Source organism: Gasterosteus aculeatus, chromosome 13, assembly GCF_964276395.1.
Source record: "Gasterosteus aculeatus chromosome 13, fGasAcu3.hap1.1, whole genome shotgun sequence".
Classification (NCBI taxonomy): domain Eukaryota; kingdom Metazoa; phylum Chordata; class Actinopteri; order Perciformes; family Gasterosteidae; genus Gasterosteus; species Gasterosteus aculeatus.
In genome coordinates, this window is record NC_135701.1 from 7570316 (window position 1) to 7583697 (window position 13382).

Consider the following 13382-nt stretch of genomic DNA (forward strand, 5'->3'; position numbering starts at 1 on the left):
CTACAAGGAAACGAAGATGTGTTTGTTGGGCTCATTGAAGCCCGTCGATGTAAAGGGTTTGAGCTCTAAGGCCCCGAAATGCATGAATCTAAAAAGGGAAAAATTGTTTTCCCGTAATTGCTTATTGCTTCTTTCATTTCGGACCTGAAAAGGAAGACAACTCTAAACAGAGTGCTAATAATAATATGTTTTTGCATTGGAGCTCAACTCCTGTACCACGTTTTACTGTACCCATTGGACTGACTCCTTAAAACATAAAAAAACACAGGACCAACAGTTGCAAGATGAGAAGTCAACTCCCCTCTGGTGCTTGAGTGACTCTCTTCAAAGTCACGGACGAGTGATCATGCATGAGAGAAGCGATAAAAAGCTCAGCGAGGGATTCAGTGAAGTGGCAGAAAAATCAACTTTGTGGGGAGACACCCATGTATGAGATGACAGTCGTGATGAGAAAGCAGAGCGCTCACAGCACTGAAGCAGCAGCTCAAGGTTAGACAGAGCGAACCGATCCAAACGGATTCACACTACAAATAGAGAACATCAAACTTTAAAAGAAGGGACGGTCGCACAAAGTTACGTTAATTAAACATCAACATCAACCTAACTTTTTTTTAAATTAAAATACCTTCCATCCCGGCAGAACGTGTAGTCAAACATATTCACTGTGGAATCTATAACCAGTTATTACTTTTTGTAATAAAACCTCTCTCCTCCGCATTGATCCATCCGGAGCACATCTGCTGGCCGCCGGAGCCTGTTCTTCCCCAGGCAGAGGGCGAGACTCCGAGCGTCTCCACGCGCCTTTGCCTGCACCAGTGATTGCTTACTGATGGGATGATAATAAAGCACTATTTTGCGAGACCCAATTTTGGCCGTGCACCGCTCCAGTCAATTGAGCCAGGTCAGTCTGAAATTGTCTCATCTATTCTAATTTCCGCATTAAACTGTAGTACAGACAGGATGGATTTCAAATAAAGTTTCCACTATTTTCTAAAATTGCATGGACTGAACTATTAATATATTGATAAAATGACTTGATAACGCAGACTGAGGGCTTTTAACAGAAACAGAGCATTATTCTTGATGCACCATACGCTCTTTACATTTTCTGTAGGAGGCCCAAGTGTTTTCTGATAAGTTTCTGATTAAATGTACATTTGTTGTTGCTGCTGCGCTTCCTTATGTATAAAAGGAAGCTTAACATTTCCTCCATCTGTTCCCAATTGAAGCCCTCTAGCAGTTCAGCAGCAATTATGCCTTGCTCTCCCAGGTCAGCTTTTACCGTGAAACTGCAAGACGTGTTTGGTTTCTCAACCAGTATTATTAAATGGCATGGACATGAGTGGATATTGCAGCTCACTTGCCCAGCGGTCGCGCTAATCAGTGGAATGCCGACAAGAGGGGGGGTGGACCCCACCGTGCTCATTGTCACTAGTCGGTGCAGCGCACGCGGCTGAAATGTGTCCTAGTTGAGAGTGTGGTGGCAGTGATACAGGATGTAGTGCTAGTCCAACAATTTAGCGGAGGCGAGGCCCCCTGACCATTCTAATTTGGGAATTTGCTGCTCCATTTTAGCGGTGATGGAGCGGGGCTCTTTATCAGGCGGGCCAGGCCACACAGCTGGCAAGCCACGACAGCAGACGGAGCCAGACTCACTTAATGGCCCGCCTGCCTCCCCGGACTAAATAAAATGAACCGCCCAACATCCCGGTGAACCACGCTTTGACGGAAGAGACAAAAAAGACAAGCTAATTACGAGACTTTCCCTCAATATATGTAAATAAATGCATGATTGCTGAATGCAAAATGATCCTCCACTTATTTTTGTGTTCAGTGATGAAATGACCAACTGTGTGCGAATTTGTTCTGACCTTGACTGTACTTTTCATCGCAGAAGCTTTGAATGTATCCAACGTACTTGCATTGACAACCGTACTTACATTCAACGTGATTAAAGTGTTTTCAGCATGCTAATGTTAAGACAGGGACACAGGGAGTGCCGACAGGCAGCTCCAATAAAAACATTCATTGTTGTTAAAAACAGGATAAGAAGATGATAAAGAAACTTTATCAAGTGAAAAAACAAATGCTTGTCACAGTTTCTCTGAATGAGAAAGATTTGGGTTAATTCAACACCACATGTTACAGGGGTCACTGAAGATGGCAGAGGTCAAATGTGTAAAATAGAGATGTGACAAACCAGTGAAGAAAACTGAACTGTCATTCACTGAGGTGAGTGACTGAGCAGCAACTGAGAGGATTCATCTCAGTTCTCAATGGAGTTCATGTTTTCCTCGTGAATGTAGCATTGAAAAAGCAAAATGCTGGGAACAGGGACCAAAGACCTCCAACTATGTACAAAATATGCTTTCCTTTGCTTTACTGCAGGGGTGAGTTCTACAAATATAATGATTTCGTCCCCCACGCATAACATTTATATCCAGCAATGACATGCAAGCGCAAAGTGGCATCCATGGCGTGCGCCAAGGTGCGGGAGAGCAGAGGTGCGGCTTTTAAAATGCACTGTATCAGAAGCCATTTGTCCCAAGCTAAACCAGCATGGAGATGTGATGAACACTGCTGAGAAAACTGTCAACATCATTCGGGCCAGAGGGCTTTCAGGCTTTCTTATCTGTTGTCGCTGCTGAACACGGGGACCTGCTCTACCAGGCTGATGTGCGCTGGCTAACGCACGGATCCGTGCTGCAGGTGCAGGTTTTATTCCCTGGGGTCAAATATCGACACATGTTTTAAAGAGAAGGTCCGACCTCTTTAAGAGCTGAGGGACCCACTGTGGCTGAGAGACCACGCTTTATAGCTGATCTCACTAGTCGCCTTAATACACTGAACAAGAGACTACGAGGCAAAGAACAGCTGGTACCACAACCGCACGCATTGAAGCATTCTGTGCAACGCTCAGACTCTGTGTAACGCAAATGCACAACTTGTATCAATGTAGCGCAATGTGTCAGGGAAAAGCTTTTCACTGAACCAAATACTGAAAAAAGCAAAGAATTGCCGCTCTCAGTAGGTCACAACTGGGTCACAAAGTGAGCCATTTCCATGAAGTAATGCAAACTAAGGTGGACATGGACAAGAGGTCCGACCCCATAAGGCTGCATTCATAATGAGTTACTCCACCTTCCAGGCATTAAACTAGCCAGATTACCAGTGTTATAGAAGCTGATCCTTGTCCATAAAACACGTTCAGCTTTGTTGCTGTTGAGCCAGTGTGACAAACCACATCCCTTAAATTTAGTAAAAAAAGAACATGTTGACCGTGGTGGGCTTTATGGCCTTTGATGCAGTTGTTTTTGTCAGCTTTCAGCCACCTCTGTGTAATTCCCTGTGAATGGTGTCAAAGTAAACATTACTGAAAAAAAACAATGTCTTACTTTTTGTAGGCTTTCATTGACCTTTTCTGTTTAGCATTATCTTTCCATCTATCCACGTCCAAAGCTCCTCAGAGTTCATCTCCACGGTGTAACCTTTACTACAGCATGTCCCTACGCCATTCCTTTTACTGGCATCACTTCATGAATCATTACTTTTTATCCGCCACCTGCTTGCTAAGTTTCACAAATCTCCCCCATTTCTCCCAAAGCGCCTTTGCTCTTCTGTGTTCTCATGGATTCCCTATCCACACGACATAAAATGACCCGGTAAGCAGAGCTACACTGGTGTTCATATTAGCTTGACTCTCTTCATATGTGGCACCAAATCAATACTGTTCCTCATCACACTGGCCACACACACACACACACACACACACACACACACACACACACACACACACACACACACACCTATAAAGACTACAGTAAGTGAGGGGTCCCGACGCTCCAGGCCTGTGATAAATCATCCAGCCAGTTCCATGCAATATGCCACCACTCACAGCTGCCGAGCGACCCGGAGCGGCGGCCCCGCTGTCTTGAGGCTACCGCAAAGCCACCACTGAGTTTGGAATCATATTCTACCCGAAAGGTGATGCAACCAGGACAGTGAAGTCCATGTCTGTGGATTGCATCAATCTTCCTGTTCTGCCTCAGAGATTTAAAATGATTTGATGACGTACCGATGGCGTGTGGCTACGGATTGCACGTCTCATTTTGCGGCAAAATGTTTTATGCATCTTTTGTTTAAGAGACATAAGTTGAGCGTATGATAATCCAACAGTGAATGCAAAATACATAAACCAAGTACAATTATATTGTGTTATCGTGATACCTTTCTTTCCTACCACTAATTCAATTTATATGTTAATGCTAAACTCAATATACTGGGGGAAACACGAATAATAGTCATTCCAATCTTATTTGCATGTACATCACACACGCTAGAAGAAACATGCGTGCATAGATAAAGAAACATCATGTGAGCTCACCCAGCAAAGCGGACATGTTCTGGAAGATTCTGAGCAGCTCGGGGGTGATGGCTGGACTGTTCTCCAAAGTCACCAACCTGCATGATGAGACGGAGGGAAGGAGAAGACCATGAAGGAGGGAAAGTAAAAACAACACTGGGAAGAGAGAGACTGAGAGGGCAGAGGAGAAGATATGGATTAGAGGTGGTAAAAGAAAATGGGAAGGGAAGTAAAGCAGGACAGATTACAGTGGTAGAAAGAAGACAAAACGTGGCCATCACAAAGGCAGAGATAAAACATGGGTTGTAAAAGGGTAAAAAAAAAAGGAAATGGGGCAGAGGAAAGTAATGTTTGTGGTTTGACTCAGTGTACAAAAAAGTATGATGAAAATGAATCTGGTGATTGGTTGATTAACCAGATTATACAGACACAATGTAGACACTAAGCTGTAATTATAGCTGTATATTGTCAGGAAAAACATGATGAATTCACCAGGCTGCTCTCCTCATCCAATAACCTTCAAACAGGAAGGAAACCCTCAATGACCAAAAACTCTAAATAAATTTGACCTACAACTGAAAACATGCTTGATGGATCGAATGCATGCTTCAGTCAACCAGGAAAAACACACACACACACACACGGAGAAAAAGTCAAGAGTCAAGGAAAGATGGTAAGATGAATTTAGGAAACAACGGTGTTTAAAGATTCCAATTCCTTTTTCCCTAAGTTACGTAGTCCTGATGCAACGGGAGACGCATGTTAGTGATGTAGTGAAAAGAAAATGACATTGACTTTGAACTAAAAGGGCATGATTGTTAATCAAGGATAAAATGCGGGACGGTAACAAGACTGTGGCTTTGTACTACATGCACACAGCACATGCTGAACAGAGACAAAATCACAACAAGCAGGGATGATAAGTAATCTGGCAAATTCATTAAGCAATTCATAATCAATTTCACAGTGAACCCATTCATCTTCATTCAAGTGTTTGAATTTGGTCACCATGTGGACTGCGTGATACCAAAAATAGAAGAATTCAGTGAGTGACATATTATGGATGTAGCGTAGTCGTGGCATGGCTGTAGCGTAGTCATGGCATAGATGTAGCGTAGTCATGGCATAGATGTAGCGTAGTCATAGTATGGGTGTAGCGTAGTCATGGCATAGATGCAGCGTAGTCATAGTATGGGTGTAGCGTAGTCATGGCATAGATGTAGCGTAGTCATAGTATGGGTGTAGCGTAGTCATGGCATAGATGTAGCGTAGTCATGGTATAGCTGTAGCGTAGTCATAGTATGGGTGTAGCGTAGTCATGGCATAGATGTAGCGTAGTCATGGTATAGCTGTAGCGTAGTCATGGTATAGCTGTAGCGTAGTCATAGTATGGGTGTAGCGTAGTCATGGCATGGGTGTAGCGTAGTCATGGCATGGGTGTAGCGTAGTCATGGCATGGGTGTAGCGTAGTCATGGCATAGATGTAGCGTAGTCATGGCATAGATGTAGCGTAGTCATGGTATAGCTATAGCGTAGTCATAGTATGGGTGTAGCGTAGTCATGGCATGGGTGTAGCGTAGTCATGGCATAGATGTAGCGTAGTCATGGCATAGCTGTAGCGTAGTCATGGCATAGCTGTAGCGTAGTCATGGCATAGCTGTAGCGTAGTCATAGTATGGGTGTAGCGTAGTCATGGCATAGCTGTAGCGTAGTCATGGCATAGCTGTAGCGTAGTCATAGTATGGGTGTAGCGTAGTCATGGCATGGGTGTAGCGTAGTCATGGCATGGGTGTAGCGTAGTCATGGCATGGGTGTAGCGTAGTCATGGCATAGCTGTGGCGTAGTCACGGCATAGCTGTAGCGTAGTCACGGCATAGCTGTAGCGTAGTCACGGCATAGCTGTAGCGTAGTCACGGCATAGATGTAGCGTAGTCACGGCATAGATGTAGCGTAGTCACGGCATAGATGTAGCGTAGTCACGGCATAGATGTAGCGTAGTCACGGCATAGCTGTGGCGTAGTCATGGCATAGCTGTGGCGTAGTCATGGCATAGCTGTGGCGTAGTCATGGTATAGATGTAGCGTAGTCATGGCATAGATGTAGCGTAGTCATGGTATAGATGTAGCGTAGTCATGGTATAGCTGTGGCGTAGTCATGGCATAGCTGTAGCGTAGTCATGGTATAGCTGTGGCGTAGTCATGGTATAGCTGTAGCGTAGTCATAGTATGGATATAACGTAGTTCTAGTATGGTTGTAATGTAGTGATAGTGAATAGAAATGTGTGCAGCTTTAATGGCCGTACCAAAGCTCCAGTCCGTCCTCCAGCAAGTACACATGCGGCGGCTGGGAAACGTCAGTGCTCAGCTGGATGACAGGGAGGAGGAACGGATACAGGTTCTTACACTCCGCCCCCAGGCCCTGTGAGAACAGCCAGACAGGAAATGCAAAGTTAGGAAAAAAAATGATTTAAAAAAAAAAAAAAAGGAGAATGGGGGGTGCTTCAAGCACTGTACTGTGTGTGCTTTGGTTTAATAGGTGTCCCTTGCGCACCATCTGAGCGGAGTGGAGAACAAAAGACACCTTGACAGAGCACTCTGTCCCCGGTCTATGTTAGCGGTGCCGGAGCATTCCATGTCCCTACAATTTATGAGACGCATGTCTAGCTGCAGGAGCGCTGCGGGGCGGGACCAACTGTCCCCACTTTCAATAACAAGGAATCATAAACAGAAGGGGTCTTTTTGTTTGTATGATTGTTTCTAATAAATTCATGCCTTAAGAGGCAAAATCTGTTGAGGGAATTTTTATGGACGTTTCAAATTCAGATAAAAAAAAAAAATGGGACAAGATAATCCTTTTATTAGTCTCGCAGCAGGCAAATTTACAGGAGTTACAGCGTCGTAGTTAAAGTGCAAGAGACATATTAAAAAAGAAAACTAAAATCAAAAACTATAAATACACAGTAATATAAATAAATTGAACCTATGTACAGACTGTGTAGCTTTTGTAACTAATATGGTGGTGTCCTGCGTGGGGTGGGAGGTGTTGTCCATCAGGGATGATAGCTTGGTCACCATCCTCCTGTCTTCCATCAGAGGACGCCCCAGCCCTCTGCTGACCTTCTTTAATAAGTCTGTTAATTGTGCACAGAAATAGCCAGCTACAACGGTCCCGGCTCTTAGGGCGGCGACATCAACGCACAAGATCGCGGACCCTCTGACCCGTCTGCTATGTTGATTTGGATGGCGATGTCAGTTCTGCTCTCAGTCTATTTTCAAGGGTCAAACCCACTTTAATGACATTTCAGATGGCACTGGAGGTGAGTAAGACGCGATGCAATGTTCCGGGAGGAATTGCTAATAAAGCGTAACGCACAGGCCCAGTTGTTTCACATGCACTCGTGTTGGAGGTATGTGGCTACAATGTAAGATGAGGACGAGTCATCTTTGCTACACTGCCCCTTTGCTTTTGCTGCTGGGAACACAGGAAAACTTAAAAGCTCAAAACCATCTTGAAAGTAGATTATATTCTACGCAGAGGATAGATTTTATTACAACATTCTCTTAATGTACGATGAGGCTGAAAATATAATATTAAAATCTCCTCAACACTTGACTTTAATACAGAATACTGTCTATAAACTCAGTCCCGATTTATTATGAGACGACGCTTTTTTGGAACATTCCTCAGTTATCCAGTATTTGTTTACTGAATGAAATATTTGTACAGCATTGTAATTAGCCCCACAGAGATATTATAAGAAGTGTGAAAATAGCAGACATCTTTCTACTTATCCCATCTTACTGCTCCGTCTCGGGTTGCTGGAAGTACCAACAATGTTCAATTATTCTTTATCATTACCTACTGTACATCTGTGTTATCTTCATTATTGCCATTTAGTATACTTTATATACCGTTATAACTGATTAAAGCTTCATTTGGAAAAATAGCTGAGGATGTTTAACCTGACCCCGACAAATGTTCTTGCAACATTGTAAATGTACTCACCATCACAATTTAAGTTGTTTGGTGAGTTTTACTTAAGAAACAGTGCCTCTTAATTTGAAGAAAAAGGTAGTAATGGAACTACTTTGAACCCAATTGTAACTTTGGTACTTCAACTAGACTTTTCTTTCTCAGTCAGCATTATATTACAATCCACACTGGTATGTGTTTGCACGGGCTGCTAATCCAAGCCCCTCCGGCTGTAGACATTCAGTGCCTCCCACGGTTTGCCAGATGTGTACTTGTATTAGTGCATCTCTTATCACGCAGCGTTTCATCTCCCTCTGTGAAGAAATGAAGCGCCAGCCACACTGAAGTCCAAATCTTTCCGCAGGATGAGACAGGCTGCTCGAAGCTTCTGTCAGGCTTCTTACTCTCAACTTCAGAGATAACACTGATTGATATTGGAGGCAAATAAATACTAATTATATATTAAACAAGTTGCCCTAAAGACACAACATAATCTTTACAAGGATTAGCACAGCTAAATAGCAAAAAAAAAAGAAAAAACAGGATACTTCTTTATATGTGGCTCACAAATATATACTCCTTGTCTAAGCAACCAAGTCTGAGAATAATAAAGGAAAGCCAGGCAGAGCGTCTCTACAGGCGAGCTTATCCTGGCAAGTCGCAATTTCTGGCAGGTGAGAGTGAGGTGAAAATAAATGATGTGGCCAGATGAGTTATACAGTGCATCTGGAAAGTATTCACAGCGCTTCACTTTTTCCACATTTTGTTATGTTACAGCCTCATTCCAAAATGGATTAAATTGATTATTTTCCTCAACATTCTACACACAACAACCCATAATGACAAAGTGAAAACTGTTTTTTGCAAATTTTTGCGAATCTGTTAAAATAAAAGGACGAAAACATTACATGTACATACGTATTCACCGCCTTTGCTCAATACTTTGTTGAAGCACCTTTGGCAGCAATTACAGCCTCAGGTCTTCTTGGGTTTGATTCCACAAGCGTGGCACACCTATTTCTGGGCAGTTTCTCCCATTCTTCTTTGCAGAACCTCTCAAGTTCCAACCGGTTGGATGGGGAGCGTCGGTGCACAGCCATTTTCAGATCTCTCCAGAGATGTTCAATCGGGTTCAAGTCAGGGCTCTGGCTGGGCCACTCAAGGACATGGACAAGTCCCGAAGCCACTCCTTTGTTATCTTGGCTGTGTGCTTCGGGTCGTTGTCCTGTTGAAAGATGAACCGTCGTCCCAGTCTGAGGTCCAGAGCCCTTTGGAGCATGTTTTCATCGAGGATATCTCTGTACATTGCTGCATTCATCTTTCCCTCAATCCTGACTCGTCTCCCAGTTTTTCCCGCTGAAAAACATCCCCACAGCACGATGCTGCCACCACCATGCTTCACTGTAGGGATGGTATTGGCCAGGTGATGAGCAGTGCCTGGTTTCCTCCAGACATGACGCTTGGCATTCAGGCCAAAGAGTTCAATCTTTGTTTCATCAGACCAGAGAATTTGTTTTCTCATGGTCTGAGAGTCCTCCAGGCGGGCTGTCTTGTGCTTTTTACTGAGGAGTGGCTTCCGTCTGGCCACGCTACCAAACAGGCCTGATTTGTGGAGTGCTGCAGAGATGGTTGTCCTTCTGGACGGTTTTCCTCTCGTCATAGAACAACGCTGGAGCTCTGTCAGAGTGACCATAGGGTTCCTGGTCACCTCCCTGACTAAGGCCCTTCTCCCCCAATCGCTTAGTCTGGCTGGGCAGCCAACTCTAGGAAGAGTCCTGGTGGTTCCAAACTTCTTCCATTTCCGGATGATGGAGGCCACTGTGCTCATTGGGACTTTCAATGCTGCAGAAATCTTTCTGTACCCTTTGCCAGATCTGTGCCTCGATACAATTCTGTCTCGGAGGTCTACACATAATTCCTTGGACTTCATGGCTTGGTTTATGCTCTGATATGCACTGTCAACTGCAATACCTTATATAGACAGGTGTGTGCCTTTCTCAATCATGTCCTCATCAACTGAATTTAGCACAGGGGGACTCCAATCAAGTTGTAGAAACATCTCAAGGATCAGTGGAAACAGGATGCACCTGAGCTAGATTTTGAGTGTCATGGCAAAGGCTGTGAATACTTATGTACATGATATGTTTTCGTTCTTTATTTTTAATAGATTTGCAAAAAACAGTTTTCACTTTGTCATTATTGGTTGTTGTGTGTAGAATGTTGAGGAAATTAATGAATTTAATCCATTTTGGAATGAGGCTGTAACATAACAAAATGTGGAAAAAGTGAAGCGCTGTGAATACTTTCCGGATGCACTGTAGGTTGAACCTCGGTTCGGCTGCTGTTTGGCTTATTTCCGTATTTTCTGAGAGAAATGAGAGCTGGCTCGCTGCGAAAAACTAAAAGTGAGTCAGACAATTTCGCGTTGTTGATCAAAAACATGCAAGTGGTGAGTTTGATAAGGGAGCAGATTCAAGCAGTACATTTCTATTTGCCACCGGATGAGAGAGACTGGCACAGACAAACATGCAGACGCTGTCTGGTTGAGTAACGTCCAACATTGTGCCCCTTTCACAGGTGATACATTGATAAATGACTTCTTTTAATCAATCATGTTGGGTGCTGCTAGCTTAATGGAATTTTAATTTAGGTAGCTGACATTTACTGAAGTTTATTGTGCCAACAGGGGGCACGGGTGGATTGCATGAAACACACACACACACTCAGACACACACGTACACACACTACAGCTGCAGTCATTGCCTGCAGGTGGTGCATTCTGCTCGGCTGACTGGGAGGATCCGATGTACGGACACACAAACGATGGCAGCCTGACGGAGCCACGTACCTGTACCAGGTGGATGAGTGTGGTGAGGATGGCACACCGCAGCATGTTGTGCTCTTCTGATTGCTTCCAGAGCAGCGGCAGGTACTGCACCAGGCAGCCCACGTACGGCCGGATCTGAAAAATACAAAGCAACAACAACGTTAAAATATTTAACTACAATACACAATTATATTAAAGCCTACGGTGGATGTTACAGATGATAGCAGCATTGTAGAGTCTGTAAATTGTTCCAGCTGCAGATGCCTGAACACACTAAGGAATCACTCAAGTATTGCGGCAAAGCCAGCTGTTTTGGGCTGTAAGTGCAACATTCAGCGTACAGCAGAAAAGAGGTGAGCAACAAGGCAGGACATATAACACTGCCCTTCAAAGGATTTTTTTGCAGAGAATTCAGACTGGATTCCCTGATGCTAAACCACCCTCAACCAAAATCAGCTGCTTCGAGACATGCTGTAATGGAATAGATCTGAAAAGAAAATACTGGACAGGTTGTTGAAAATACAGAATCAATGCATGTATACTCAAGCATCGCCTCAACCGCACAGTCTGTGAGTGCTTGTGAAAGCCGACCCGGCTTCCATGTAATCAACAAGTTTTCTGCCATTTTTTTGTGCTGACTCGTGCAAAACGTCCGTACAGCCTGAAGTGTCGTTGTGGCTGCGCTGCAGAACCCCCACTCTGACATTTTTTTTTACTCTGCTTCACCTTTTTAAAAAGGTGTTAGCTCGGGGCAGAGGAAACAGCAAAAAAAAAAAAAAAAAAACTCATGTACACTACAAAAATAAAAATTGATGCGAAACTTGGATGGAACCCTTGGATGATTTCTGTGACACTGACAGCAGAGATGAGCGCTGGATCTCATCATATCTGTGATCACGTTCATTTCAACACAAGCTGCACTCGTGTTATCTCTGTGTAGTTTTCACACATGCTGCCACTCTTCTTGGGTTCAAAATCTTTTGTGAGAAGAGTAAGAATATTAATGGGACATCAACTGACTCCAGAAGTTTGGCCAGGTCGGCTGTGAGGCAGACTTAAGTACACAGGGGTGGGGCGGGGGGGTAGAGTGGACTAAAACGACGTACTGAATGCTCAGAAAACAATAGATAAGATCACAAAAGCACTGCTACGGCTGTCTCAGAAGGTGACAAATCAGTGTTTAGCTACAGTATCTTCATCTTCATCTTGGGGGGGCTTGGGCTAGGTGACGGAAGGTTTGTGTCTGCCAGAGGGTTTTTTTTTTTTTTACAACCTGCAGGGAGCAATTCGATGACCACAATTTGTACAGTGCTGATCTTCAAGAAGCAGCTGCAGAATATATCTTCCCAGATGTCCAACCACTCACTGAGTGCCTTGCATAAGTATCAGACCTTTCTACAATTAAACATCTGAACTATTAAGTGCATATGTATTCACCCCCTTAATGTAAAACCTCATTTTAAAACTCTTCTTAAAACGCACCTTTTTCTTTGGCTTTTAACACTACATATTTTGTTGATTTTATGTGTACAGATACTTTATCTGGGGAGGACAGTCGATTTATTTCTTCATTATGTTTTATTGTGTTTATTTTATTGTACAACACTTTGGGAATCTGTAAAAAAACGGATTGGATTGTATAAGAAGTGCACGTAGCCACGGTGACATTCATGCCCTTTAGAAGTCTTGAGTCTTTGTTTGTTTCTACCAGAAGTGACACAAGAGGGGGGGGGGGCTAAGTACAACGCTCTGACCTGTCAATCACAGGCTGATCACAGCGTCAACTTTACTATGAATGATTCCATGATGATTTCATGTTTACTGATAAATCAAGTGACCTTTGGCACATTTGCGCACAGATGTCAATTTGACTTCTCGTTGTAATCAGGACACTCGCACTCTTGGTGGCCAGCAGAGAGAATGAACATTTAGGCCACTGAAGGGAATAAGGTAGGAATAAGTTGCTGCTTCCCACAAAAGGGCTCCGTCATAGATACGGGAGGTTTCACTCAACTTTGACCAGGAAATGTGTTCGTTTTCGATATCTCACCTGCATGTTCACTCTCTCGATGACACAGGAGATGACATGGAGCACCTGCATCTTCGTGTCGCACTCCGTCACCTGCTGCAACAACTGGAAGAGCAGCCCAAAGATGGACTCCAGGTACTAAACAGAGGAAGAAGAATTTAAGGCTTGGAAAGGGGGAAATGTATTGATTA

General features: G+C 43.8%; 1 protein-coding gene across 1 annotated transcript in view; it reads right to left on the reverse strand.

The window, feature by feature from the left end:
* Positions 1–13382, reverse strand: part of ipo11 (importin 11) — an 81847-nt gene that overhangs the window by 28907 nt on the left and 39558 nt on the right. Inside the window, exons 19-22 of the mRNA XM_040195663.2 lie at positions 13213–13329; positions 11184–11297; positions 6666–6781; positions 4385–4461 (exon numbers count right to left, since the gene is read on the reverse strand). Coding sequence (XP_040051597.1) covers positions 4385–4461; positions 6666–6781; positions 11184–11297; positions 13213–13329 — 424 coding nt within the window. The remainder of the gene's footprint in view (positions 1–4384; positions 4462–6665; positions 6782–11183; positions 11298–13212; positions 13330–13382) is intronic.